This window comes from Anguilla rostrata, chromosome 8 (genome assembly GCF_018555375.3).
Source record: "Anguilla rostrata isolate EN2019 chromosome 8, ASM1855537v3, whole genome shotgun sequence".
Classification (NCBI taxonomy): Eukaryota; Metazoa; Chordata; class Actinopteri; order Anguilliformes; family Anguillidae; genus Anguilla; species Anguilla rostrata.
In genome coordinates, this window is record NC_057940.1 from 48,858,447 (window position 1) to 48,885,845 (window position 27,399).

At 46.0% G+C, this 27,399-nt stretch overlaps 1 protein-coding gene across 1 annotated transcript; it reads left to right on the forward strand.

Moving 5' to 3' along the window:
* Window positions 1-5,620: 5,620 nt before the first annotated feature.
* Window positions 5,621-27,008, forward strand: LOC135261848 (metaxin-1-like). The gene is made up of 8 exons (XM_064348506.1): window positions 5,621-5,755; window positions 15,333-15,402; window positions 16,165-16,244; window positions 20,776-20,868; window positions 23,539-23,721; window positions 24,908-24,984; window positions 25,253-25,410; window positions 26,020-27,008. The coding sequence occupies exons 1-8, from the start codon at window positions 5,675-5,677 to the stop codon at window positions 26,238-26,240; spliced, it is 963 nt and encodes a 320-aa protein (XP_064204576.1). The 5' UTR covers window positions 5,621-5,674; the 3' UTR covers window positions 26,241-27,008.
* The last annotated feature ends 391 nt before the right edge of the window (window positions 27,009-27,399 follow it).

Consider the following 27,399-nt stretch of genomic DNA (forward strand, 5'->3'; position numbering starts at 1 on the left):
GGCTTAGAATTTTGAAGAAACAAAATATTCGAAAAAAATCCCGCTCTTTAAAGGGTTAAAGGGAGAGCCTTACCAGCTGTGTGACCTCCGCCCTCAGCCTCTTGTAGTCCACGGAGCTCGGGTCTTCCAGGGAGTCGTTGTATATCCGGTTGGTGATCCTTATGCAGAGGTAATAGGCAAAGGTGGGGACCTGTGGTGGCTCTGAGGCTACAGAGGCTGTCGTGAGAAAAAAGGAATGAAGGTGTGAAACATTTGAAAAACAAATAATAAAAGATCAATAAGAGATGTTTCAACAGTCACACAACCCCCAACACCCTGGTGGTCCAGCTCAATCCATGACAATACAACTGACCCCCTCCAATATATTTTTTCTTATTCTTCCTTTTTCAGTGGCTATAATGTCACATTATTATTTTATCATGAAGAATACATTGCCTTGTCGTTAAGAAAGAACAGGCGCTGAAAATGCAGAACGAGGTCGAGGCTAATTTCTGTCAAAGCCAACACAGCTCTTTCTAATAATCGATATACTAGATAACGGTCCATTTCGAAATGGCTTACCTGAAATGCCAAATATCATGATGCAAAGTGTAATCCTCAGAAATTTATCAGGCGCCAAAACCATCTTGATTTCGATAATAGGATATAGTCTAAAACGATTAATAAAATGGTCCCCTTTGCAATACAACGACCGTAAGAACGTGCAGAAATCCAAACAATTTCACAGAAAGCGTGATGATGAAGGCAATCGCGGGTTGCTGATTATGGAATGTGAAACGTGATATACAGCTGCAACTTCTGATGTTGGTTTCTTTTATTACGGAATCATCATAACAGAAGGCGTGGCTTTGACTAATTGAGAAAATAAAATGTGAACTATTACAGCACCAATAGTCACGACTATGATTCACATCAAAGAATTTTCTTTGCAGCGCAAATCTGTCATTTACGTAGGAGTAAACCACAGATTTGTTTAAGCAGTAATTAATGGTCTGTTATTCGTCACGTAGGGCCTATAGAAGATAACACCTCCCTTTTCTGAAAGTCAAAGATTTTATAAACCATTGAATAAAAGGCAATTATTAAATCTAACCTAAAATGATTACATATAGAACAACTTTTCTGCGAACGATTCAATTAAATTCAAAATCATTGTTGTCCAAATAATTTTAAAATAACCGGAAGGGTGAGGGGGTCCAAACATATGACAAATTATCTTGTGCATTCTGGCAAAATGTATGAAAATATATAGCCTGAGCCAACTAGGCATATTTTAATGTGTGTAAAACAAATGGTGCTTATACTATAAAAAGTGTTAGTAATGGCCTCTCTTGTCAATTCACGTAACATATTAGATTAGATTAGATTAGATTAGATTAGATTAGATTAGATTAGATTAGATTAGATTAGATTAGCCTTTATTGTCTCCCTTAGGAGAAATTCGTCTTGGGCATTCGAGAGACACAGGTGACATATACATGTATAATCAACTACAGTTAACATGCAGTATCACACCCAGAAACATATACACCAGAACATACACATCAAGAATATTGCAAGAATATATGCAAAATAAGTTATTCAATTATGCATTTTATTAAAAAGGGAAAACGAATACTCGATGTATGTTCTTTACACGTGAATTCATCTGTGAATGTAGCTATTTTAAAATAGTATGGATCTGAATCGAAATGTTTTGATTTGTGAACTATTTACAGCTAAATATTGATCAAAATAGTGCAGTTTCTTCCGGATATGTAGACTAAAGTACGTTTTTTGTTGTCGTTATTATTGGATAGTGTACCACAGATACTGTACTATTCCGATGTATAGTATAGATACTATAATGTAGGTACTAAAATGCGTGTGTGGTCAAGTACTGCGGAATCTGCATGTCTGTGGTTGCCATAAAAATTTTTCAACGATATCAATAATGCTGTGCATGATTTTACAGTATGATTTAAAATATTAATTAACCAATATAAGGAGGGAGTAGGTAAGCTAATTGAAATTTTTAGTTTATTTATTTTTTTTGACATATAATAAAGCGCAATCTATTTGGTAAAAAAACAAAAAAACAAACAAACACACAAACAAAAATATTCAGAGCATATAGTCAAGGCTAATTTCCAATAGGTTTCTTCAAAAAGGCACAGCATTTCTTTTTCTTTTCTTTTTTGGACAACACGTTTGTATATTTATTTATCTGTTTGTTTAATTATTTTTTGTCAAATGCATACCACAGTTGTTCGTTGATTATATTTTATTTTCACAAAATGTAGCATTTATTTCTCTTTATACACTTTCTGAAAAAGTTAATTCACTTGTTTCGGTGGTGACATATTGCACGTGCCTGATTAATTTATCTCCTTCCGTTATTCTTTTTCACGCGGCAGTATTTTCACATTCGGGGTGTACCAGGCTCAGTCGCCTGAAACTGAATTCGAGTTGTTGGGTTATAGTGCCGACTTGAGGTGAAAAAAGGGCAAAGAAGTTAAAAAAAAAAAATTAAACCACTTTTTGTAAGCTCTGTTTCAGTTAGCATGGCTCACAACAGTATACAATCCATAGAGGCTTCTAGTTAGAATGTGTCACGTGGGATGCGACGGAAAAAATATCTATGGGTAAAAAGTAAAACCCCTTCCCATAGAAATGCCTATGGAAATTAATATTCGGTTAATAATTATCATAATAATAATCATGCATTTTATAGAGGCTATTATCTAGAATACTGTACAAATACATATTTTTTTAATTTAGTGCACTCATTAAGGCTAAGCACTTTTCTCAAGGGTGCAATAGCGCTGCCTCAGAACTGGATGTGTCCGTACATTCTCTGTCCAGTGCCCTACCCGTGTACTATACTCTCACCACACCAGGCATAGTATTATCCATCCATTCATTATCTGTACTTGCTTATCCTGACCTGGGGGAGGGGGGGGGGGGGGGGGGTGAGCTGGAGCCTATCCCAACATGCATTGGGGGAGAGGCAGGAATACACCCTGGACAGGCTGCCAATCTATGGCAAGGCACACACAACATTCACTCACACACTCATAGCTATGGGCAATTTTAGAGTCTCCAATCAGCCTAACCTGCATGTCTTTAGACTTTTAGAGGAAACAGGAGTACCCGGAGGAAACCCACACGGACACGGGGAGAACATGCAAACTCCACACAGAGAGGCCCCAAGCCAAGACAATGCTACCTCCCGGCATAGTGTTATTGCCTTTGATATATGATGTTAACTGTCTTTATATAACATACACACACACACACACACACAGGGGCATGCACACGCACATACATGCACAAACACACACGTATGCACACACACAGCTGTGATAATACATATATTGTCTCTAATCCACTGAAGTCTGAATTCACCTAATGCGCAACAATTTGGCCTGTCCAACAGAGGGCAGTAGTGTGTTTTTTGTTGTTGCTAATGAAAATAACAACAGTAACAGTAACAGTAACAGTAACAGAGAATCTCACTCACCCACAAACAGCTTGAGTTATTTTTTTCCATTGTGAAGCTTAAGTAAATATTTGTACACTGTCTCACGTGTTATGCTGCATTGTCTCCATGTGCAGACAAACATGCACACACGACTTTCATAAAGTTTCCACTACTGAAGCAACGTGTTGTGTGCTGTGACCTCATGGTAAACCGTCTCAGGAGAACGGGAGAAAGGGCCGGGTGAGTCATCAGATGAACCAGAACAGAAGACAAGGGATGTCTGGAACTTGCTAGGCTCTTACAACATACTGCCCCCACAGGGCCTGAGCGTTGGCTTCTTCTCATGGCCGGGAATGATGATGTCACACCTTGCAAATGCTGTCTTGGTGGGAATGGGACTGCTTCTGCTTTCGGCAAGACAGCCAGTGGCGCGGTAAGGTCCGGCCTGGGACTTTGCGCTACGGTTGGCCGTCAGCTCTAAGTGCCTGTCTCCATCTTTCCCGCCAAGCGAGAACTGTCAAGCGCGCTTGGCTTCTTGATCTTCAACACAGGCGTTTTGAGAAAAGAGAAAAAGCCAGGCTTCAGTCTACGTTCATTTTTGACTGACTCACATTAAATGTGTGTAAATATTAAGCGTGGAGCGTTTGGCAATGGCCAAAATATACTCGCTAAACAAGTACATTAATTTATTTGTAAATTATAATTCAGTCGCAAATCATAAAATAATGTCACAGAAACATCATCATTGGCGTAGATTTCGGGGGGGGGGGACGGACGGACGCAGGGGATACATCCCCCTCAGTATTTAGAACCACCCCCCCCCCCCCCAATAAAAACATGAAAGAAGCATTTCCACCATAAATTGATGCAGAAAAGGCACAAATTGGTGCATTAAAATTCACCAGAATGCAGGAAATGAAGTGTTTAACGCTCAAAATTTCTTGGGGGAGGACCCCCAGACCACCCGCTTTATGTCTCCCCCCCAATGTTCAAACTAAACCTATGCCACTGAACATCATTATAAAATGTTATGTATAAGTTCCCAAGTATTATCTATGTCTATTCTTTATGTACTTATTTGTTCCTTTAAACCACCCATTGCCTAATATTACTAATTACATATTAAGCATTATTTATTAATGATTTAATAAGCATTTATTATTCATTTAAAACTGATGAAAAAATAAATTACATAGAGATGTAATTGTATAACTACTTCATGGATAACAGGTCACATATAAAAACAACAGTGAATGTTGGCTACACAAACATATAAATACCCACTTTTCGTTTTGATCAGGGCCAGATTATTCTAAAATAAATAAATAAATAAATAAATGAATGAATAAATAATATTTGTGAGATTTTGTTGGAAAACGTCCCATGGAAATATGTTTAACAACTGGAGAGTGGAAAACCATGGCAAAGGCAGAAGATTGAGTGGCTTCTAAAATATGATCTCACTCACAAAATAAAACTTTCCAGGACTTTCAGTGCTACGCTGTAAATCAACCAGCACATGAAACATTGTTGGTGCTTCTTGACCTTGACGGTTTTGTAAATGAATAGCATGTGTTCATCTTCATATTATTAAAATATCTGATGCAGCATGAAGGCTGTCACACACTATGGCTTTAATTATTGAGATCGTATTTTTTTTAATAAGCACTTTATCTTTTGGGGAGATTTGCATAGCATTAAATGAATTATGGAAACTGGTGCCTATTATTAATAAGAAGAAGAAGAAGAAAAAGAAGAAGATTTTATTTGTACTGTATGTGATTCAATATTAGGTCTTTGAGACAACAGCCATTATGAATATTGGGCCATATGTTGATAGCTTAGTCTACATAAAATAGAGGTGTTTATATAAAGTTTCCTACTTGTATGTAGGCAAGTACTTGGCGTCTTTTCACCCACCGCTTAAGTTATGTATTTTGTGTAACTTGAGAATGTGTCAATGTCTGCTTTTCATTAACAGCTATACAGATATATAAAAGTAAATAGGTTTAATAACCTGAGATCAGCATGGCATTAAGTTTTCACAGAACCAAACTTTCGAGTTGCCAATTTGGCTAGCAAAGTAATCAGGTAACCAACAGCAAGGACACGTCACTCAGTAGTTGCTAGGCAATCTCCCACAATTTTGTTGTCAGTAGCAACACCTTTTCCCAAACACTTCCGAGTTAAAGGTTAGTCAGTGAAATTAAGATGGCTGCCCCCTTGGAGTTGTACTGCTGGAAAGGCGACTGGGGTTTACCTTCAGTAGATATAGATTCTTTGACCGTTTTGGTAAGAAAGCAACTATTTGAATGAATGGTAGATACTTTACAGGGAATAGTTCGTGGAGTGTCGTCGATGAAACTCTGCTCTCTTTCATGCAGAATGATATATTGTGTGTGACCTGATCCGTACTTGTGTGAATGCATGGAGCCTGCTCGCTTACAAATGAGCTAGTCAGCGACCGCTTAGTAACCAGTGGTGCTTTCGTAATCTCGCTGAAGCCAGTTCATACAGCGCAACTGTGCCATTTAGCGAAGGCACTGACGTTAATGAAGGTCCTAGTTAGCTTGCTAATATACGACAGTTCATTGTCGAAGTCTTGGATTGCTAGCTAGCAGGATGGCTAATGTCATGACGCAAATTTTGCTTGTTCTTCGGTGAAATTACATCAGTTGCTTTGCCCTCGTTGCCACTGATAACGCCATAATTTATGCTGGCTAATCTTCTCGCTGCACAAAGTGATGTTTTAGCAGCTAATTTAACTGTGCTCGGAGCGAAGAATTCAATCAGCCTGTCGGCTTTCATAGCTTAAATATAACTTTAGAACCCTCGAGTGTGTGAAAATACGGATACTATTAAGAATAAATAATAATACCCGGTAACAACTGTCACATTCCAAGAAGCTGGCACTAGTTAGCTGGTAAATGGTAAATTGACTGCATTTATATAGCGCTTTTATCCGATGCGCTTTACAATTGATGCCTCTCATTCACCAGAGCAGTTAGGGGTTAGGTGTCTTGCTCAGGGACACTTCGACATGCCCAGGGCGGGGGATCGAACCGGTAACCCTCCGACTGCCAGACAACCGCTCTTACCTTCTGAGCTGAGCTATGTCGCCCACTTTGTGTATGGAGATGTTTAAATACCCATCCAATCTAGATTCGCCAACAGTTGTTCACATTGTATCCAATTTATAAGCAAGCTTTAGAAGTATTTAGAAGTATAGTCGTATCAAACAAGATATAGGCCTATACGTTAGATTTAAAATAAATTAAAGTGTGTTTAAAAAGAAAGTGGGATTATATCAACATTTTTCGTCCCTTGAATTGGTTAAATGATGGCGTGTCTATTCATCTGTCAAACACTACAAATAACTTGCAGAATTATATATATATATATACACACAGATTGACAAATTGAAGGAAAAATTGACATAAAATTTCTTTGTAAGGTGCTGGGCCACCATGAACCGTCAGAACAGCTTCTTGCTTGCCTCGGCATAGATTCTCTGGAACTCTACAGGAGGGATGGAAGTTGAACACCATTCTTCGAAAAGATATTCCCTCATTTGGTGTTTTGATGATGGTGGTGGAGAGTGTTGTCTAACATGTTAGCCCAAAATCTTGCACTTGCCCACTTGTGAATATGGCGAAGGATGACTCATTGACCATATCACTTTTTTTCACATCTCTGTAGACCAGTGCCTATGGTTTTTGCACCGCTGAACTCTCAAATGTGAATTTGTCTTTGTAGTGAGGGGTTTATGCACTGCAACCCTACTATAATATCCCACTCTATGTAGTTGTTGACGGACTGTTCTTGCTGACACAGTCTGATCATATCATGCACTGACATTCTCGGTCACCTGAGGAAGAGTTGCTCTTTCTGTTTTTCCTTACGTATTGCACTAATGAACGAGCATCACGGTTATTGAATGTATGCTTTCAACCACAATTTCCAACCGTATTTACTGATGTCTTTCCCATGGATCTAAACCAAGATGTCACTTTGCTCACTGTTCCTATAGAAACACTAGCCAGTTGAGCAGTCTTTGTGACTGAAGCTCCTGCCATGCATGCCCCAATAATGAACTCTCATTCAGAGTTACTCCAATGCCATCTCGATCCAAAATCGAGGTCAGCTGGGCGCTCAGCATATTCATATACGCCACAGAGCATGATAGGATGTTAATTGCTTAATTGTACCATGCAGCACACCTGTATGGAAGCATCTGCATTGGTCATGTTTCTCCACTCATTCATTCAGGTTTTTCCTTTAATTTGTCACCCGTCTATGTGTATGCATGTATATATATATATATATATATATATATAGCTTTTAATTGCATGTCATTGTCAATGACATATGATTGAATACAGGCCAGAATGTATTACGTTACACTAAAGTACACTGTGTGGAATGCGAGTGATTGAATATGAAATCATGGCTGAAGGAAATTTGTATGGGTTAGAATATGTGATCAGCAAGTATTTAAGAGCTTCCCAAAAACCAAGAAAGTAAATGGCCATTCCTATGGAACAGAAGCAGTGGGTCTTGTGACTAGATAGCTCCTGCTGGTACTCACTAAGTTACTGCATGCATCTACATCTCGGAGAGTATCTGAGAGAATTCTGAATTAAACTCCAGATGCATTCCTGTTCTGAACATTATGGTGTTTAAGTCCCTCTGTGGGCGAAAAAAATTAGCTATATCAGCAATGACATAATGAATACAGCAGACATTATGGTCAAACAGAAATGGCTTTTGCACGCATTTTATCCAACAAATATTTGACAGTCAGAGAGATGCTGCTCAAACTTTCAGCCTGAACTACACTATATGAACAAAAGTATCTGGACATCCCTTGGTCTCAGGCTGTTTGTCATGCTTTGGGCTTCTAGATGATTCTGTGCTTCCCCAACAGTTTGGGGAAGGCCCTTTCCTGTTTCAGCATGACAGTGGCACACAGCGAGGTCCATATAGAAATTGTTTTGTTGAGATCAGTGTAGAAGAATGTGACTGGCCTGCTCAGAGCCCTGACCTCAACACCATCCAAAAACCTTTGGGATCAATTGGAAAGTGAGCAGAGAACAAGGCCTAATCGCCCCAATCAGTGCTTGACCTCACTAATGCTCTTCTGGCTGAATGAAGGCATAGCCCTGCAGCAATGCTCCAACATCTAGTATACAGCCTTCCCAGAAGAGTGGAGGTTGTTATAGCAGCACAGGGTGGACCAACTCCATATTAATGCCCATAATTTTGGATGAGATGTTGGATGTCAAGTGTCCACAAACTTTGGCCGTGCAGTGTATGTTGTCATGAGGTGCTAAAACATTTTTTAAAGCTTGTATCTTTTATTATCTATATGAACGTTAATAAAAGTTGGAATTCAAATGGAGAGAGGATTCCTTTACTCGTTATAAAGCGCCATGGTGAATGAGAAGTTGACGTGTTGTTTCGCATAGAGGAAAACTTCATTTTGTTTGTAGTTTTTATTCCTAGGAAACGTATTCATGACTCATTTTGAATCATTAGCCATTTCCTTGTTTACCTGTTTGTCTGCGAAGAAGAGACTCATTAGCCCTCTGCACAGTGGCTGAACTTGTGTAGCCTAACCGCTGCCAAGATTTCTGCCTAAGTCTGAGTCTAAGCTGGTGTTGCGTAACATACAGGAATGGTGCTAATTTCTTGTCTTTGTGAATGAAATGAGGCAGTTGGTAAACATCGCTAAAGGGAAGAAGTGGTTTGGCGAGTGACCCTTTGAGTGCCTGGATGGTAAGCCAGAGAACCCCCCCCCCCCCCAGGGGTGGAACCCCAAATCTGCACCCTCGGGTCGCGCGTTCCTGCAGCAGGGTCAGCTGCGAAACAGAACGACCCCCCCGTACCCCCCGTTCAAGGAAGCTGTCTAAACAGGATGTTGCCGCCACTCAATGTGTACGGAGCTAAGAAAGGTAGTAAACGCACCACAGGACGCTTTGAAGGGGGGGGGGGGGGGCACCAGAAAGCCCCCCCCCCATTTTGTTAACGAGATACTGAAAGAACAACTGTCGGGCTTCCTCTGGGGACCCCTGGCGCCCTTGCGTTTCACTCACCCCCAATACCCAAACCGTGGTTTTTTTGTGAGTGCGATTTGGCCAGGAGGCTTCAGGGGGTGGGCTGGGGGGAGGGGGGTGTTCTGGGAGCAGACAACATTAAACAATTACAGCGGCTCCCTCAGTCTGAATATCAAGGCAACCCCGTCCCCAAACTTTCCATCTTGTGCTATTTTTATCTTTTTATTTTTTCCTTCTCCCGTGGTTTGCTAGGCGAGGCGAGCGAACCACATTGGAACCCATAAACCCATAAACCCTTACTGCCATCGGCATCACACCACGCTTTGGTTTGGAATGTGAAACACCGGCTTGTTTTTTGATTCAGCCGGTTTGGTAGATGAGGAAAGCTCTGAGTAGTTCTATCGCTGAATGAGAAGTGCAGAGTGGTCCTCAGAGAACTTGAGGTATAACCAGAAGGATGCAGGTTCAAATCCCAGATGGGGCATTGCCATTGTCTGTTGAGCAAGGAACATAAGAGAAATGTAGACAAGGCTTTGAAAGTCTGTCTGGTTAAGATCGACAGTTGAACAAATAGTCTAAATAATGCACGGTGAATTTTAAAGCTAAATTCAGAGGCCAATTTATAAGTGAAAAATCTAGTAGAAAATCTCTGATCTGAAGTTTTTTAAAAAATTGTTTTTATAGATTTATACATTGGATGGTTATAGCATTGAAAGTTTAACTCTAAGGTGTAAGATTATAATCATGTGATTAGAATGTTCTTTACTGAACATTCTGATGCTGATCAATCAATCACTGATTGTAATGGAAAGCAATGGAGTTCTAGAACACTGACATTCCAGTAAACCTACTGTTAAATGGGTTAATGTTCGCTGAAATGTAGCCATCCCCGTCTCTGAAGACCAGTGTTTCCCTTTTGCTTAAATGAAGCACACAGTAGCCTATATAAACTGTTCAGCTGAGTCGTGCAATGGGAGCACGTTCGTGTATTTTTTTCTGACTCACAAGAGCGTTAAACGGCCCTACCTGAGCGATAAAGTGCTCCCGAACAAATTTCTGGCAGAATTTCGCTGACATGAACAAAGACGGTTCTCCCCGCCCTCCTTCTTTTTGGTATTTCTGGAAAAACTATTGAAATAGCTTATGTCTGGAAAAGGCCGCGTGGAAACTCTCCATCCGATGTTTCGGGAGGAAGAAGGCAGCCCTTTGATTGTCGTTAATGGTGCCCATTCAGACGGCTCGACGGTTGCTGCGGCTACGCGGTGGCCTGAGAGAGAGCCGCGGTTCAGCGCCGCGTTATACAATCTGGCCGTACGGCCCAGACAGAACGCGATTTACGCCGGCCGCACAAACCGGCTTTTTCATTCACGAGTTTAGGCTGGGATTTTTTTTCCGGCACAGTCTGCCAGTGGAAATGGCGCGTGTATGTGGGATTGCGTGCATGTTGCGTGTGTCTGTGTGGGAGACTATGCATCTGTGTGTGTGTGTGTGTATGTATGTGTGCATATGTTTGCTTTTGTAATTCACAGGTTTGTGTGTTGTTACATTTTTTTGTGTGTTTGTGTATATGTATTGTAAGTGTACTGGAGTTTGTTGGTTGTTGGCCTTTGTGACTGCAGATGCCATCATTGTGTACAACGTCCTGTGTGGGGTGGGTATGTATATGGTAGCATCGTGCGTGACACGTGTACACGTGTGTTTGCGTGCGTGCGTGCGTGTGTATGCACTCGCGAGTCTAGTTAACGGCAGATTCTTTCCATTCATTGAGCTGCCGCTGCTGTGTGTCTGACAGTGTTAACGCTCCAGTAAACCTGCGGGTCGCTGGGTGTGTTTGGGAATACAGAGAGCAGAAAGCGCCGCGCTCCGTTACACCTCTCTGGAACTGCTCTGCTGGCGTGTTTCGGCTATTACGCAACGATTTATATTTCACCTCATATGTAGGTGCTTGTTATTGCCTGTCCACCCCCCCCCCCCCCCCCCAAAAAAAAAAAAAAACAGTGAATGCAATTAACTGAACATGTATCGGTTATGTGATTTAACTATTAAGAACATACGGTGTGTGTCATTAAACCTTTGAAGAGTAGGGGTTTTTCAAAAAGATTTTTTCGAAATTATAAGTCTAGAACACCGTTGCTTTGAGTTATCAGTAGTGATTGTTGCATCAGCATTAGAAGGTTCAGTTAAGAACATTCTAATCACAAGTTTCTGTGATGGTTCCACACAGTACTGTGGCCTACTGTTTTCTTGGAAAAGGAAGAGTAAGGGTCTCATTCCTACCATGGTGTATATATGCTCAGTCATTTGCCAAATGAAAGATATATAGCCTGATCTGGAGTCATTTTGAAGAGCACCCAGACTGCGTACCCAAGCATTGTTTTCAAGACTCAATACTGTTCCCAGATCAGTGATTAACACTGATTCCAAATCCATTTCTTGGAAGCTGCAAATTGTCTACTTTGTGTAGGTCACTCAGATTAAATGAATATCAGGTTTAGGCCGACAAATGTACAATGTTCTGGGTGTCGTCCGAGTTAGTTAGCTAGGCTGTATAACCTTGCCTGTTTATTTGGACATATTTGTACGTAATTTAGCTTCCGTGTGAAACGGCTTGGAGCCTGCGCTTCAATAATGCAGGTGCCAAAGCTAACGCTGGTTTTCTAGTTTGTGTTTTTAATCTGTGTTTGGCTGGGCTGAAGGGAGGTGTGTCCCCGAGCTGCGTTGACACGTCACGCGGTAACTCCTACTCGCGTTTTTTTTATTTTTATTGTATCATTAATTTTTTTTTTACCCCGTCGATTAAGAAAATGCGAGTGATTTATTTTCGGTCCCGTCTCGTCCTTCAGCTTCACGACCCGGCAGTTCGAAAATCCCGGAGGAATTTGCCGGCGAAACCGTGGCTATGATGTCACTGTTTGATGTTCCCTTGTTTTAACTGCGGTTTCCTGGCTGGTTGGAAAAACTCTGGGCCTGCTCGAGGGAGGGAGAAGTCTCCTGCTAACCCCCCCCCCCCCCCCCCCCCCTCACACACACACACACACACACTCAGCCACCCAGCTTGATTTAACCCATTCAATACCTGATCCCTTATTCTTAAAGAGTCACAGAGTCGCAGTGCTGATCAGGGGCCAGGCATCCTCTGTCCACCTTCTAATCCAATCCAGTGTGAGCTAAAAGAAAAAAAACTGATCCTAGATCAGCTCGCCTGCTCTGAGGCACTTTATGAATGGCATCGTCAGTCCGCTCGGCCTCTCACTTCGAAGTGGATTAAAAAAAAGAACATCCATGCATCCGTCCATTACCTATACCTTCTTGTCCAGATTCAGGTTGTGGTGGGGGCTAGCGCCAATCCCAGCAGGCACTGGGTGCAAAGCCGGAACAACCCCTGGACAGAGAACCAGTTCATCGCAGGGTGAAGATGGTGAACATGCACGCACACTCACACCTACGGCCAATTTAGCGTCTTTTTTACGTTATTGTTTTTAAATGAAATTTATCTAACCTGCATCCCGTTGAACCGTGGGTGGACGCCGGAGTACCCGGAGGGAACCCACGCAGACACGTGGACTACGCGCAGACTCCACGCGGGCCTGCCGGGACTCGAACCCGGAACCTCTTTTCCTGCTTGACCGCCTCACCGCCGCACCCTTTTTATCCCAGTGTGTGGAATTTTTCCCTTTTGTTGTTTTTGTTAAACCAGGAAGGGCTCTGGTCCCAGTAATTCGGTACTGAAGGTACCCCGTCTGTTGGCTACCGGAACTGACCGGAGTGAGTTTTGCAGTATTTTTATGTTCGGAACACGGGCAATGGGGCTTGAAGTTTACCCCAGCGGCGCGTTCGGCGGCGGTGCGGCCTGGCGGTGGAGCGCGGCTCGGAGTTTGTCTTCCCGACTTCCCCAGCCTTGCCTCTGCCGCGGGAGGGGAACGCCCGCTCCTGTAGACGCGTTCGAGGAAAACGACCCGTTCTTCCTCTCCTGTGTACGCGCGCGCGCGTCGGCGCTACGAACGGCGCGAAACCTTCCCAGAATCCTTTTCTCGCGCCGTCCTTTCGGAAGGCTTCCTGAAACTCCTCGTCGGCGCCGGCCGCTTTTCTCCGCTGAGCGCCGCGCGTTTTCCTCCCGCCGTTGCTATGACCGTTGCTAAGCGCAGCCGGGTTCGGTAGCGCGGGCGGCCGCAGGCGATTTCTGGACGCTGCCTACTAGTGGCCGAAGTCTGAACTTCTTGCGAATGGACCCGTTCTGTTGGCGGATTTCCATGTGAGCGGATGATCCTGTGTTCCGTGATGGAACGGAACACTGTGTTCAGAGATGGACTAAGACTGATGGCTGCTGCATATTTCATTTACCCAGGATCCCGAGGGCTTCTGTTATTCCTGTATGCTTTCACCTCAGCTGTAACCTGCTTGACCCATTCTGTTTGCTCTGATAGATCCCTTGTAGCATTTCTGCCACATTCCATTCTACTGCTACTTTGCACCCTCCATAGCTGGGTTCCTCTCAAGATTTCTTCCGAATAGGGGTTTTTTTTTCTCGCCGCTGTTTGAGGGTTTTCTCCCCACTGGGAGTTTTTACCTTATGTACTTGCTATGTGTGGGCTCAGGTCTACTTGCTCTGTTTGCTCTCTTTGCTCTGTGTCTTGCCTTGCTACTCAGTAAAGCGTCTTTGTGACAGTTTCTGTAAAAACTGTGCTATACAAATAAAATTGGAATGGAATTCATGTTGCTATTAGCTTGATGCGGTGGCTTAATACTTAGGATTGATTCCACCGGGTGCCACTCCTCCGATATTCTTGCATTAAGAACAATGTGATGTGGTGAAGTCTGTACCAGGTCATGACGTCAGGCAGCTCTGAATCGCAGCACGGAAATGGCTGATTCTACTCTGCGTGTATGTGTGTTTATTTGTGCTTGTGCGTGTCTGTGTGTGTGTGTATTTGTATGTGTGTGTGTCTCCTTGTGGGCGTGTGTGTGTGTGTGCGTATTTGTGCCTGTGTGTGTGTGTGTGTATGTATGTTTGTGCTTCTATGTTCATATGTGCATGTCTATACCCTCACATATATGCACATGTGCCTGTCTCTGTCTCACTGTTTTCCTGTTTCTCGTTAGCGTGTTAGCCGGCCTATTAGCGGCCTCTTGCTGTTTTAACATGCTCGCTGCGCTGCAGGCTACCTCTTCTGCTGGCTGCTAACGTGCTAACATTGGCTTTGCGTGCCAGCAGACAGTCCTGGCTCCATCTGGCCCATTTGGGCTGCTCGTAAACAGTCAGAGAGACTGTGGGGGGCGGGGGGCGGTGAATAGCACAGTGTGGACCCCCACATAAAAGGACAGCAGTTGCCTGTGGCAACCCAAATGCGCCGTCTGAAACGCGTGGAACCCTGATTGGGGGACATCGCCGGCTCATGTCACGCTGGCACAGATTTGGCCAGCGAAGGTGCAGCTTCACTGATTTTAAGAACGGCTATATTGTTAGCAAAACCAGCATTCATGAGGAAAGTAAGCTTCCATCACACAAATGTATAAGAACACTAAAAATTCTAATAAAAACGCACTGTATATACTAGATGTATATATTTAAAAATGCTTTTTTTCGGGGATTTTATATTTTATTTCAGGCAGAAGAGAATTTAAATAGATGCCTTACGGACCAGACAGAGGAATATTAGGGGTGCTGAAGACCCCCTTTGTCAAAATGCTCGAAAGAACGGTCATGCCCAGTGCAGCTCTGAGGATGGGGTCAGAGGTTAAGGGTCAGAGGTGCGAGGGGTTTGGTTGACGGTCTGTGTGTCTCTCTCCCCCCCTTGCCCCCCTCCCACCCCCAGGCCTACGCCAAATTTGCGGGAGCGCCGCTCAAAGTCCACAAGATCACCAACCCCTGGAGAAGCCCCACAGGTAAGTGCCACGAGCCCCTACTCTACAGTAGAGCCACTGACTTTTTTACTCCATACAGGCCACACAGTACTACAGGAGAGCCAGGGACTATATTTTACACCCTTCAGGCCACACTGTACTACAGGAGAGCCAGTGACTATTTTACACCCTGCAGGCCGCACACGGTACTACGCAAGGAAGGAGCCGTTGTACTATTGAGAACCTGCTACTGTAGGGTCCAGCCTGCTGTCCTTGTGCGCACTTTTACCGTTCGTGTGGGAACGCAGTTTGATGAATTCTCAGTCTGAAGGCGACCCAGAGGAGAGGTGCGTGTTTGTTTTGGGTGGGAACGGGTGAGTGAGTCTGTGATGGAGGAACGCTCGGGAGGTGGGCGAGTGGACCGTCTCTCTCTCTCTCTCTCCAGGTCTGGGCCCCCCCCCCCCCCCGCCTTCCCCACCGAAGCGTCTCTGGGCTTTCCCACGCCTCTCCACTGCCTGGCCTTTTCTACTTTATCTTTGCTCTCACTTCATTGGCTCTCTGCTCGGACGGAACGGTCACATGCACCTGCCGGCCAATGGGCTGTGTGATATTTCAGCTTGGAGAAGACAGGCCTTCTTACACTGGTGTGTGTGTGTGTGTGTGTGTGTCTGTCTGTCTGTGTGTGTGTGTGTGTGTGTCTGTCTGTCTGTGTGTGTGTGTGTGCGTGCGCGCGAGCGTGTTTGTGTGTGTGTGTGTGTGTGTGTGTGTGTGTTTGTGCGCGCTTGTGCGTGTGTGTCCTCTTAGGTTCTCTGCCAGCACTGAAGACCAGGGAGGAGGGCAGTCTCTCTCAGCCCAGCAAGATCATCATCCACCTCAGGAAACAGGTAACTAACCCCCCCCCCTACATCCCTAACCCTTCCCCTCATCCCTGACAACCCCCCTCCCCATCCCTAAACTCCTCCCCTTCCCTAACCCCTCCCCTTTATCGCTAACCCCTCCTCTCTCATCCCTAAACCCCTCCCCCTTCCCAGAAAGCCTTTTTGAATTACAGTCTAAATCTTGTATCTTCATACGGGGGGGGTGGTGACCAGTTAAATAAAATCTCAGGCTTTACCACATGACCACTTTGTCTTGATGGTCCACGAGTCACAATTATTGTCTCATGGACCATCAAAGAGCTTTGTTTAAATTGCACATTATTAGTGCAATGTATTTAAATTCTAGTTCACGTCCTTTCAAATACTTTCAAAATGTAAGTTTGTTTATTTTATGGTGAATTTTTCCAATTACATCGTCTCCAAGTGCTGAAGGAAATTCCTGCTTTATCAGCAGGAATTTGAACCAGACAACCCCCAGGACCAATTTTTGGGGTTGTGTGTTGAGTGGGTGTGGGGTTACTGGAAAATGATCCCCCCTGACCCTGGAAAAGGTGGTCAGGAAAAAAGTCAGAAAAATACAGAGCAGAGTGGAAAATACTCAGCGGTACAAAAACAGATCAAGGCTTTTAAAGATCGTTATGTTGAAAGATGCTGAAGTTGCACGGCATGTGGATATAGACGGGGGTGCGTAATATAGACTGGTGCGTAATATAGACGGGTGTGTAATGTAGACTGGTGCGTAATATAGACGGGTGTGTAATATAGACGGGTGTGTAATATAGACGGGTGTGTAATATAGACGGGTGTGTAATATAGACGGGTGTGTAATATAGACGGGTGTGTAATATAGACGGGTGTGTAATATAGACGGGTGTGTAATATAGACGGGTGTGTAATATAGACGGGTGTGTGATATAGATGGGTGCGTAATATAGACGGGTGTGTAATATAGACCGGTGCGTAATATAAACGGGTGTGTAATATAGACGGTGTGTAATATAGACGGGTGTGTAATATAGATGGTGTGTAATATAGACGGGTGTGTAATATAGACGGTGTGTAATATAGACGGGTGTGTAATATAGACGGTGTGTAATATAGACGGGTGTGTAATAAAGATGGGTGTGTAATAAAGACTGGTGCGTAATATAGACGGGTGTGTAATATAGACGGGTGCGTAACATCGACGGGTGTGTAACATAGACGGTGCGTAATAAAGACTGGTGCGTAATAAAGACGGGTGTGTAACATAGACGGTGCGTAATAAAGACTGGTGCGTAATAAAGACGGGTGTGTAACATAGATGGGTGCGTAATAAAGACTGGTGCGTAATAAAGACTGGTGCGTAATGAGATGGGTACGTAATAAAGACTGGTGCGTAATAAAGACTGGTGCGTAATAAAGACTGGTGCGTAATAAAGACTGGTGCGTAATAAAGACTGGTGCGTAATGAGATGGGTACGTAATAAAGACTGGTGCGTAATAAAGACTGGTGCGTAATGAGATGGGTACGTAATAAAGACTGGTGCGTAATAAAGACTGGTGCGTAATGAGATGGGTACGTAATAAAGACTGGTGCGTAATAAAGACTGGTGCGTAATAAAGACTGGTGCGTAATGAGATGGGTACGTAATAAAGACTGGTGCGTAATAAAGACTGGTGCGTAATGAGATGGGTACGTAATAAAGACTGGTGCGTAATAAAGACTGGTGCGTAATGAGATGGGTACGTAATAAAGACTGGTGCGTAATAAAGACTGGTACGTAATAAAGACTGGTGCGTAATGAGATGGGTACGTAATAAAGACTGGTGCGTAATAAAGACTGGTGCGTAATAAAGACTGGTGCGTAATGAGACTGGTGCGTAATGAGACTAGTGCGTAATGAGACGGGTGTGTAATATAGACGGGTGCGTAATAAAGACTGGTGCGTAATAAAGACTGGTGCGTAATAAAGACTGGTGCGTAATGAGACTGGTGCGTAATGAGACTAGTGCGTAATGAGACGGGTGTGTAATATAGACGGGTGCGTAATAAAGACTGGTGTGTAATATAGACGGGTGCGTAATAAAGACTGGTGCGTAATAAAGACTGGTGCGTAATAAAGACTGGTGCGTAATAAAGACTGGTTCGTAATGAGACTGGTGCGTAATGAGGCGGGGTCGACGATGCTGGCGGTCGCGGGACGCAGACGGGTGTGGTGCCGGCGGGGGTTTCTCCTCTCCTGCCCGTAGCCGGAGGACACGGAACAGTCCGGATCGAAACGGAATTCCTTTCCCGTCCCCCGGGGGGGAAATCCGTCACTCACAGAATCCAGAACGGAGGAAGCCCTGCAGAAAGCGTTTGCACACTTTTATACGTCGTTTAAAAGAAACCGCACATCTCAGAATTGTGACACTGTGTGACGTTCGGTAGCAGAGATGCCCAACGTTAATGTCGGGGATGTATTCTCGTTCTTAATGTTTACTGATTATTCAGGAAATGCAGATTTTTTTTTCAGATAGTAAATGTGGCTGGGAGCTGCCCCTGAGTGGCACTATTGCTGAACTTTCTTTCCTGCCGTCGGATGTCGAAGGCGCTTGATGGGCACTTCCACGTACAGCTTAAAACTGTGATACAGGAAATCACCTCCTCGATTAATTGACGCTGTTTGGCGCGGTTCGCTGGTGTGTGGTGGAGCCTCACATCTGCGATACCAATCGTTTGTCTATACTTTTACTCCTAAATTTTAAAGCAGATGATTTATTTATTTTTATTTATATATTTAATTATTTATTTAAATGTAGCCTACATTTCACACAACCTTCGTCGGTTTGGCGGTCGCTGAATTTTAAATGAAAGTGCTTGGTAAGTGTTGGAATCACTTGCGTAAATTAATTAGGCAATAAAAAACCAGAACAGTGCAGTTAGTTTGAACCTGGGCCTAACCGTTGCATCTGGGCAGTGCAGAGCAGTGCATTCGGAGCGAATCTCTCGTCCATCCCTGTCGAAAAGCAGATGGTTTAATATGGCTGTTTAGTAGATGTAACGCCTCTGATGTGACCTGTTAGTTCAGGGGGTCGAAGTTCATGGCACTTTGTTTCCCTGCAGTTTGGTTTGGCCCGTCTTGAGCCGTAGACTGTGAGTTGGGCAGAGTTAACGTGTGACCTCATAAAGGACTGCCGTTGGAAGGCTGAAACAGAGCCACAATGGAGGAAAACTCAATGGGCTGTGAAGCAGTTGGCCAGTCTGAACTTGCGGTCTCATAAGGGAACGGAATTGGAACCCTCACGCAGAGCCAAAATGGAAGGAAACTCAATGGACTGTGAAGACTGGGGACCCTGAACAGACTGGAGAGTTTTTACCGGTTCTTAAGTAGTTTTTCCTTATTTTATTTATTTTTTTTAATTTCATGTTTTTTTCCCCCCCTGGCTCTTGTGGCCAAGGGGGGAGGGTCGTTTTCCTGATATGTAGTTTCCAAATTTCCAAGTTCCTACACAAACCCCCCGTTTCAGCTAAACCCCAGTCCTAGCGGCAGGTTCTGACGGTCACTGCAGAACCCCTGTAGGTTTGGAAAAACAGCCCCCCACCCCCCTTCCAAAAAGAAGCCCCGCTTCTGGACCTGGTCATGGATAGGGCCCCGGGGGGGGGGGGGGGGTCTCGCCCGGTGGGAGGGGCGGCCCAATCGGGCCGTGTCCTGGGATGAGCCCGCGTCCGCGGCTGGATGGAGGGCGCCGGTTCGGCGAGTCCTCGTCTGGACCCCCCCGGCACCAGACGAAAGCCCGTTTGCCTTCTGCCCCCCATCGCCGCCGGTCAGACTCCATTTCCTCACCCGTGTGTAGCGCAAAACGTTTCTCTGTTGTTTCGGCTCTGTGCTCCAGCTCGCTGGATTTGCGATGACACCACCACTGTGAGATTGAAGTGCTGGCTGTCAGAATTACAGCCCTTTTTATACAGAGCCAAACGACAAAAATTGTGTCACTGTCCCAATACTTACAGGCTGCACTGTATATTAGATAGATACATGCATGCATACTCTTTTTTTTCCGCTATGGGTCCATAGATTAGCTCTGTCGCAGCTGATGTTTTGCTACTGTGGAAGGAGTGCCTCAGCTGTGTGAGCTGTCTAAATAAATCATTTTGACACTGGAGCCCCGTTTTTTTTGCAGGGGTGGGGGGTGGGGGGTTGGGGGGGGGTTTCAGTGGCCAGGCGGCACTTTTCGCTGATGGCTTTTCCAGCTTTCCTTTGTCTCCTGCTCCTGGGGGGTTTAACCCGGAAGTAATTCTATCTGAGCGCAACAGCATGACCTTTAACCATGCCCGCGTAGGGCAGGAGCAAGTGGCCAAAACGGGGCTGCACTTCCCGGTCTTGTTGAGTCAAAATATGTAGTCGCAACGGGTGTTTTTTCTTTGTCTAATGTCTCCCCATATGCCATGTGCTGTGACCCATGACAAGATGCTTGTCATGGACCAGTAACACTCACAGGGCGAAGGAGTAAGTTGCTTTGAGACAGTGTATGGATTAGTGGGTGCTGATTGGCTGCCTTTCCTGTCTTTCAGAAGTACAACGCAGACTATGACCTATCGGCTAAGGAGGGGGCGGACACTCTGGCCTTCATCTCCCTGCTGGAGGAGAAACTGCTGCCTGCAGTGGTGAGTCCTAATGCTGGAGAGAAGGATGGGGGAGAGAGGGATAGAGAGAAGGATGGGGAGCGAGATAGCGAAAAGGAGGGGGAGAAGGGATAGAGAGAAAGGCAGGGTAGAGAGGGATAGAGAGAAAAGGATGGGGGAGAGAGGGATAGAGATAGAGAGAGAGAAGGAGTGGGAACAGGGCTTGGGAGAGAAGGAGGGTGGAGAGAGGTATAGAGAGAATGACAGGGGAGAGGGATAGAGAGTGAAAGGAGGAAGGGAGATAGAGAGAAGGGCAGGGGAGAGGGATTGAGAGGGAGAAGGAGGGGGAGAGAGAGAAAAGGATGAGGGGAGAGAGATAGAGAGAATGAGGGGTAGAAGAGCAGGATTGAGGTGGGAAGTAGGGGATTGGGTTAAACGGTAAGGTGAGGTAGGGGATTGGGTTAAGTGGGAAGGTGAGGTAGGGGATTGGGTTAAGTGGGAAGGTGAGGTAGGGGACTGGGTTCAGTGGAAAGGTGAGGTAGGGGATTGGGTTAAATGGTAAGGTGAGGTGGGGATTGGGTTAAGTGGGAAGGTGAGGTGGGGGATTGGGTTAAGTGGGAAGGTGAGGTAGGGGATTGGGTTAAGTGGAAGGTGAGGTGGGGGATTGGGTTAAGTGGGAAGGTGAGGTGGGGGTTGGGTTAAGTGGGAAGGTGAGGTGGGGGTTGGGTTAAGTGGGAAGGTGAGGTGGGGGTTGGGTTAAGTGGGAAGGTGAGGTGGGGTTGGTTAAGTGGGAAGGTGAGGTGGGGGTTGGGTTAAGTGGGAAGGTGAGGTGGGGGATTGGTAGCGAGTTGAAGGTGAGTTGAGGTACGCGTTGTGCGTCGGGACAGGAGGGAGTCTGGGGAAGGTGCTGGGTCACGGCGTGGAGCGGAGGACGGAGGTGAAGGGGGGAGGGGTGGAGAAAGACTGAAGGAGGGATGAGCCACTGCCCCAGCGGAGGAGAGGAAGCAGACGAGGGAAAAAGGGGGCATTGGTGGAAACAGGAAATGAGAACCAGGAGGAGAAACCGGAGAGCCCTCGCAGCAGGGAGATTTTTTTTTGTGGTTAAACCGACTCCCGGCACGTTCTTCAGCGGCATGTGACCTCGTCATGTGACCTCGTCCTGTCAATCAGCAAGAGAAAAAAGAAAGAAAGAATGGCAGGCATTCCATCCCCCTGTTCTCCAGCTCTTATGTTGTAAAATTTGCGTAAAAGGCGCTGGCTATCGGTTTCGGCGCTAATAGCTGGATATCTTCGCCTGTCCTTCCTCGACCTTTACTCCTGCGCTTTGGATAAGAGCTGTCTGATTAAGCGCCGAATGTACACGTTGTGTCAGGGTTCGGCTGGCCCCGCCCTCCTCACTCGCCCCGCCCACTTTCCCCAGTTTGTCTCCGCCCCTGAAACGGGCTGCGTTTTCAGAGCTCTGTCAGCGAGCGGGCCTGCGGAGATTACCGCCGGCGTTTCGGCCGCTCCAGCAAAACCGCCAACGTTCCCGGGCCCTTCGGCCCCTGCCGGGTGGGCGGGGCCAGTGGGGGGGGGGGAAACCCTGCGGATTCGCAAGCGATTTCGGGTCGTTTTGGTGCCCGCGGTGTGCAGACCCCTCCCCCCGGGGAAGGCCCGATCACGCCCACCCTCTGATGAGTAAATGCTCTGGTTGTCCCGGGGGGGGCGAGGCCATTTTGAGTCGCTCGCTGCGCCTTTTAGAAGGACGTGAAAAACACGCGTGTAAATAAATAAATGTGGTTAGCTTCAGAGGTCGCAATAGGCTGTCAAGTTTGTTACATAACCCAGCTGTTCCCTGTGGACCGGCGAGGAATTCCTTGGTAGTGCTCTCTCTCACTCCCTCTTCCTTCCTCTCTCTCGTTCTCTCCCTCTTTCTCTCCTTTTCCCTCTCTGTCTCTCCTTCTCCTGCTACCTCTCTCTCACTCCCTCTCCTTTCTCTCTCTCTCTCTTGTTCTCTCCCTCTTTCTCTCCTTCTCCTCTCCTTTCCCCTCTCTATCTCCTTCTCCTGCTACCCCTATCTCTCTCTCTCTCTCTGGGTTCAGCTCTTCTGAGGGAAACGCTCTTGTGTTTCCTACAAGCTGAGCTGCGTTTCTTCCCTGAGGACAGGAAATGATGTTGCTTTACATCCTGCCGAGCCGGCGACGCCTCATTCATTTTGGAATGGGACTCCATGCCCCTGTCCCGGGGAGATAAATTGGCCAAAATATCACGGCAGAATTGGAGAGAGCATAGTTTCTTTTTTTCATGGTACAGTACTGGCCAGGACTGCTGTCAGCTGGTTTTTGTTTTCACCTTACGATGGGCACCCAGTTTAGCCCAGAGAAACCAGGGGAAGTGAGCTACCTGTGAATATATCCGCTTTAATTCCTCAATTAAGTGTATTAACCTGAAGGTGTGAGGTCACAGGTGTGGGATAAGAATGTTCTGAACTGAACATTCTAATGCTGATGTCACAGTTACTACTAGTGACTGAAAGCAGTGTTCTAGAATACTTGACTTTTTTGAAAAAAAACATTCCAAAACACATAGTCCTCAAAGGCTTAATAATGAAAATCAGATTACCTGTAGCCTGCCAAGACCAGGGGCGGGTCGGGGGGGGGGGGGGGGGTGTGGAACATGTGTATAGCGTGTGTGTAGGCGGCGGGAAAACAGTTTTTCCGTCCCCCCTTCCAGATCTACACCTTCTGGCTGGACTCCAAGAACTACGTGGACGTGACGCGGCGCTGGCACGCCGAGCACATCCCCTTCCCGCTGAACTTCTTCCTGCCCAGCCGCATGCACGGCCAGCAGCTGGAGCGGCTGCGGCTGGTGCGCGGCGACGGCGGCCTGGAGCCCGGCGACGACATCGAGAAGGAGGTGAGGCGGAGCGACCGCGCGGCGCGTATCCTAGGTGACGTAAAAGGAGGGGGGGGGGGGTTAAAGGTCAGTTCCCCCCAACCAATGGGAGAGCGAAGGTTTATGAAAACTACCAAAAAAAGTTGGGCGGAACAACGGTATGCCTTTGCTGACTCACTGATTTGAACCAATCGTTTTGTTTTTCCTGTGGAGATTTAAGCTCCGCCCATTGTTGGGGGTTCAGAAAAATTCGCTGTCATGTTTCTGCTAAAAACATTGCCTCAGCCAACATTAACAGCCACGAAAACAGGATAAATTGCCATATGTGGGTCAAGCTGACAGAAAGTGACCTTGAGCCGAGACAGACTCCGGCGTCCTCCAGTGATTCATCATTTTGGGGAGGTGGGGAAACATTTTCACCCAGGAGTTGGAATGAGGTCACAGGCAGTTGCCATGGGAACTACTCTGACCTCCGCCAGGTTCTGTTTAGGACTGCTTTGGGGAGAAGGGTTTTTGGCATGTTTCTTGCACAAAATGCATGTCTTGTATGTCTTTTTTTTGTGGGGGGGGTGGTGTTATTGAAATACAGCCTGCCCAGGAATGAGGTCATGTTTTGAATGCGGCCGGACCGACGCTACAAAGTTAGGGTTAGCATTTTTTGTCACACGTGCGGGAGTCTAAGTTATGGCCTGGCCTGTCAGCCTGTGTTACACCCATAACTTAAACATGCTAGCTTTATGCTCGGAGCCTGGGGACCGGCTGGATAGAATTTCAGTCATATTTTTCACCAAGCGCGGAATTCTGTGCTGCTGTGTGTTATGGCAACGCCTATGACATCATCGGCTGTGTATAATTCTTTGCACTGTGTTTAGGGTCAGAGACGGCTTTGGGATTGAGTGAATGGTGAAATATCATATCCTTACAGTATGTGTGTGCTTTGGGATAAGGCTAATTATAGGGCGTTTTTATGTGGGTCTTTATAATTTCTGTGGGTCGTTAAATGATGTATAATTTTACTCAAAAGGTGCTTTGTGTGTCTTTCCTTGTGTGTGTGTATGCATGCGCGTGCGCGTGTGTTCGCGTGTGCCGTGCGTGTGCATGCATGTGTGTGTGTGTGTGTATGCGTGTGTGTGTGTGTGTGTGTGTGTCTCTTTCTCCCCTCTCCCTCTCTTTCACTCTCTCTCTCTCTCTCTCTCTCTCTCTGTAGCTGTATAGAGATGCGCTGGAGTGTATGAGTCTGCTCTCCCAGAGGCTGGGCTCACACAAGTTCTTCTTCGGAGATTCGTAAGTGGAGCCGAAGGTCCTCACAGCGCAGGATATCTGAGCACAGGCGCATTCCCTATGAACCTGTGGTCTCGATGTTCGGTGGCAGTGGAACAGTTTTGTGAAGTGTGTGTTTCTGTGTGTGTCTGTGTCTGTATCTGTGTGTGTGTGTGTGTGTGTGTGCGTGTGCGTGTTTCTATGTGTGTGCGTGTGTCTCTGTGTGTGTGTGTGTGCATCTGTGTGTGTGTGTGTGTGTGTGTGTGTGTGTCTCTCTCTCTTCCTCCTCCAGCCCCTCCTCTCTGGATGCCTATGTGTTTGCTTATCTGGCCCCGCTGGCGAAGGCCAAGCTGCCCAACGCGAAGCTACAGCAGCACCTCAACTCCCTGGACAACCTGCGCCACTTCTGCACCAACATCCTCACCCTCTACTTCCCCACCGAGGGGCGTGGTGCGTGCCCGTCCCAAATCTGCCCCCCCCGTCCCATATCCCTGCGCCACTTCTGCACCAACATCCTCACCCTCTACTTTCCCACCCAGGGGCGGGGTGCGTGCCCGTCCCAAATCTGCGTCTCGTTTGAGAACTAGTCTCGTCTACTGCAGCCCTAACCAAAGAAAGGGTGTGGCAATCACGGTTGGGGGGGGGGGGGGCTTTCTGGTCTCTAAGGCACTTGTTCACCCAGTTAAAGCACTTGATCACGCAGTTTTGACCTCACCTGGTTTCTAGAGTTTAAACTGATTGTTTATTTTTAAGATGAAAACAGAAACAAGCAGACAAACATGGCTGCCCAGGACTATGTTTGAGAACATTCTAGAAGCAGAACATTAGGTTTGAACTCTCCAGCTGATTCTCCAGTCCTAACATAGGACTCTGTCTATATCTCTCTCTCATTCTCTCTCTCCCCCTCTCTCTCTCTCTCTCTCTCTCAATTCAATTCAGTTCAATTCAATAAGCTTTATTGGCATGGGAAGGGTACACTTACATTGCCAAAGCATTCACTCACATGACAAATATAACAGACAGGCAATAACAATAACAATCTCTCTCTCTCTCTCACAGAGCCCCCCTCCCAGAAGAAGTCCTCCCACCCGGAAGGGGGGGACTTTGACAACGAGCCGAACAAGCGGCGTAAGCAGGTGCTGTCGGTGCTGGTCGCCCTGGGCACCATGTTGGGGTACGCCGTCCTGACGGGCATCGTCTCCATCCAGCGGGTCCAGGCACAGGGGGCGCTAGAGAGCCCCCACAGGCACCGGGACCAGGACGAGGAGGACGAGGAGTGAGCACCTGAGGAGGGGGGGAGGAGGAGGAGGTGGAGGAGGCGGAGAGAAAATGAAAGGGTGTCGCTGCAGCTATGGAGGACCCTTGGGATGGGGGGGGCGGGGGGCAAGAGAGGCTTGGGTTTAGGACGTTCTCTGCCTCGGACAGAACTCTAATTCAGGCGGCGTGCAACGCGCTCTCGGCCATTTCTGAAGTGATATTTAATTGCCTATCGCAAAAACAAGCCGCTAGTAACATTAGCCTTCTGCTCTCCTCTGGTGTCTGTCCGAAATCTTTACCACTGACAAACCAATGAGATTCAGGCGTGGCGTTCTACCAGTCCGCTTGAACAAAAGGTAAAGAAGTGGACAATTTTGGCCACTATGGGATAGAAAACAGCCTATGGATATTAAGCTACATAGAGACAGGCAACTTCAAGAGGGTAACTTTTGTAAGAAAGCATCGCATTATTGAAAGCTTGTTTTTTTTACTATAATGTATGATTTCAGGGCTGGTTGAAAGTATTTTTTGGTTTGTTGACAGGGATGTAAACAGGGTTTGGGTGTGTTTTTCATAGTTTGGTCCTCCGTTGCTGGATAATCAGCCATTGAAATCTTACAACCAGGACTGTCATCCACTGGCATCCCTGGTTGTGACGTTTGTTAGTGCTTTAACTACACCAGACACACACACACACACACGGATGAACTTTCCAGTCGAGTGATGAACGCTCCCAGTCACAGATACTACTCTGGGGACTCCTGCATTAAAAGTTCTGCTTCTCAAAGTCATTTCTCAGTTTTGCTATTTTTATTTTTATTCATATTTTTAATCAGTTCCGCATTGTTCAGTGTTATGTCAGGTTGCCCATAGGCCAGTGGAATTTTGACTGGACTTCAGGTTATTAAAAGAAGGAAAAACTGCTGAAATCATCTCTTACAGGCACTTGAATATTTTTTTTTTTTCGCTTTTTGTTTTCTCTACTCTTGCCAAAAATTCCACCCCTCTCCAGAATCGCTCAGGAGGGGGGTGGGGGCGGGATTAATAAAAATGATAGAGTAAATAAATATGCTCCATTCAAACGGGGAACAGATTGGCTCTAAGGCAAACGTGTCGAGCTCTGCGTTCCTGTAATACTTGTTGCTCAGTGCTCTCCTGGTTTGGGTCTAGCGTCGCCTTATT

Coding starts and splice junctions, on each gene's coding strand:
- LOC135261848 (XM_064348506.1), top strand. CDS start 5,675: ATGGCTGCCCCCTTGGAGTTGTACTGCTGGAAAGGCGACTGGGGTTTA. Junction 5,756..15,332: donor TAGATTCTTTGACCGTTTTG/GTAAGAAAGCAA, acceptor TCCCACCCCCAG/GCCTACGCCAAATTTGCGGG. Junction 20,869..23,538: donor AGAAACTGCTGCCTGCAGTG/GTGAGTCCTAAT, acceptor CCCCCCTTCCAG/ATCTACACCTTCTGGCTGGA.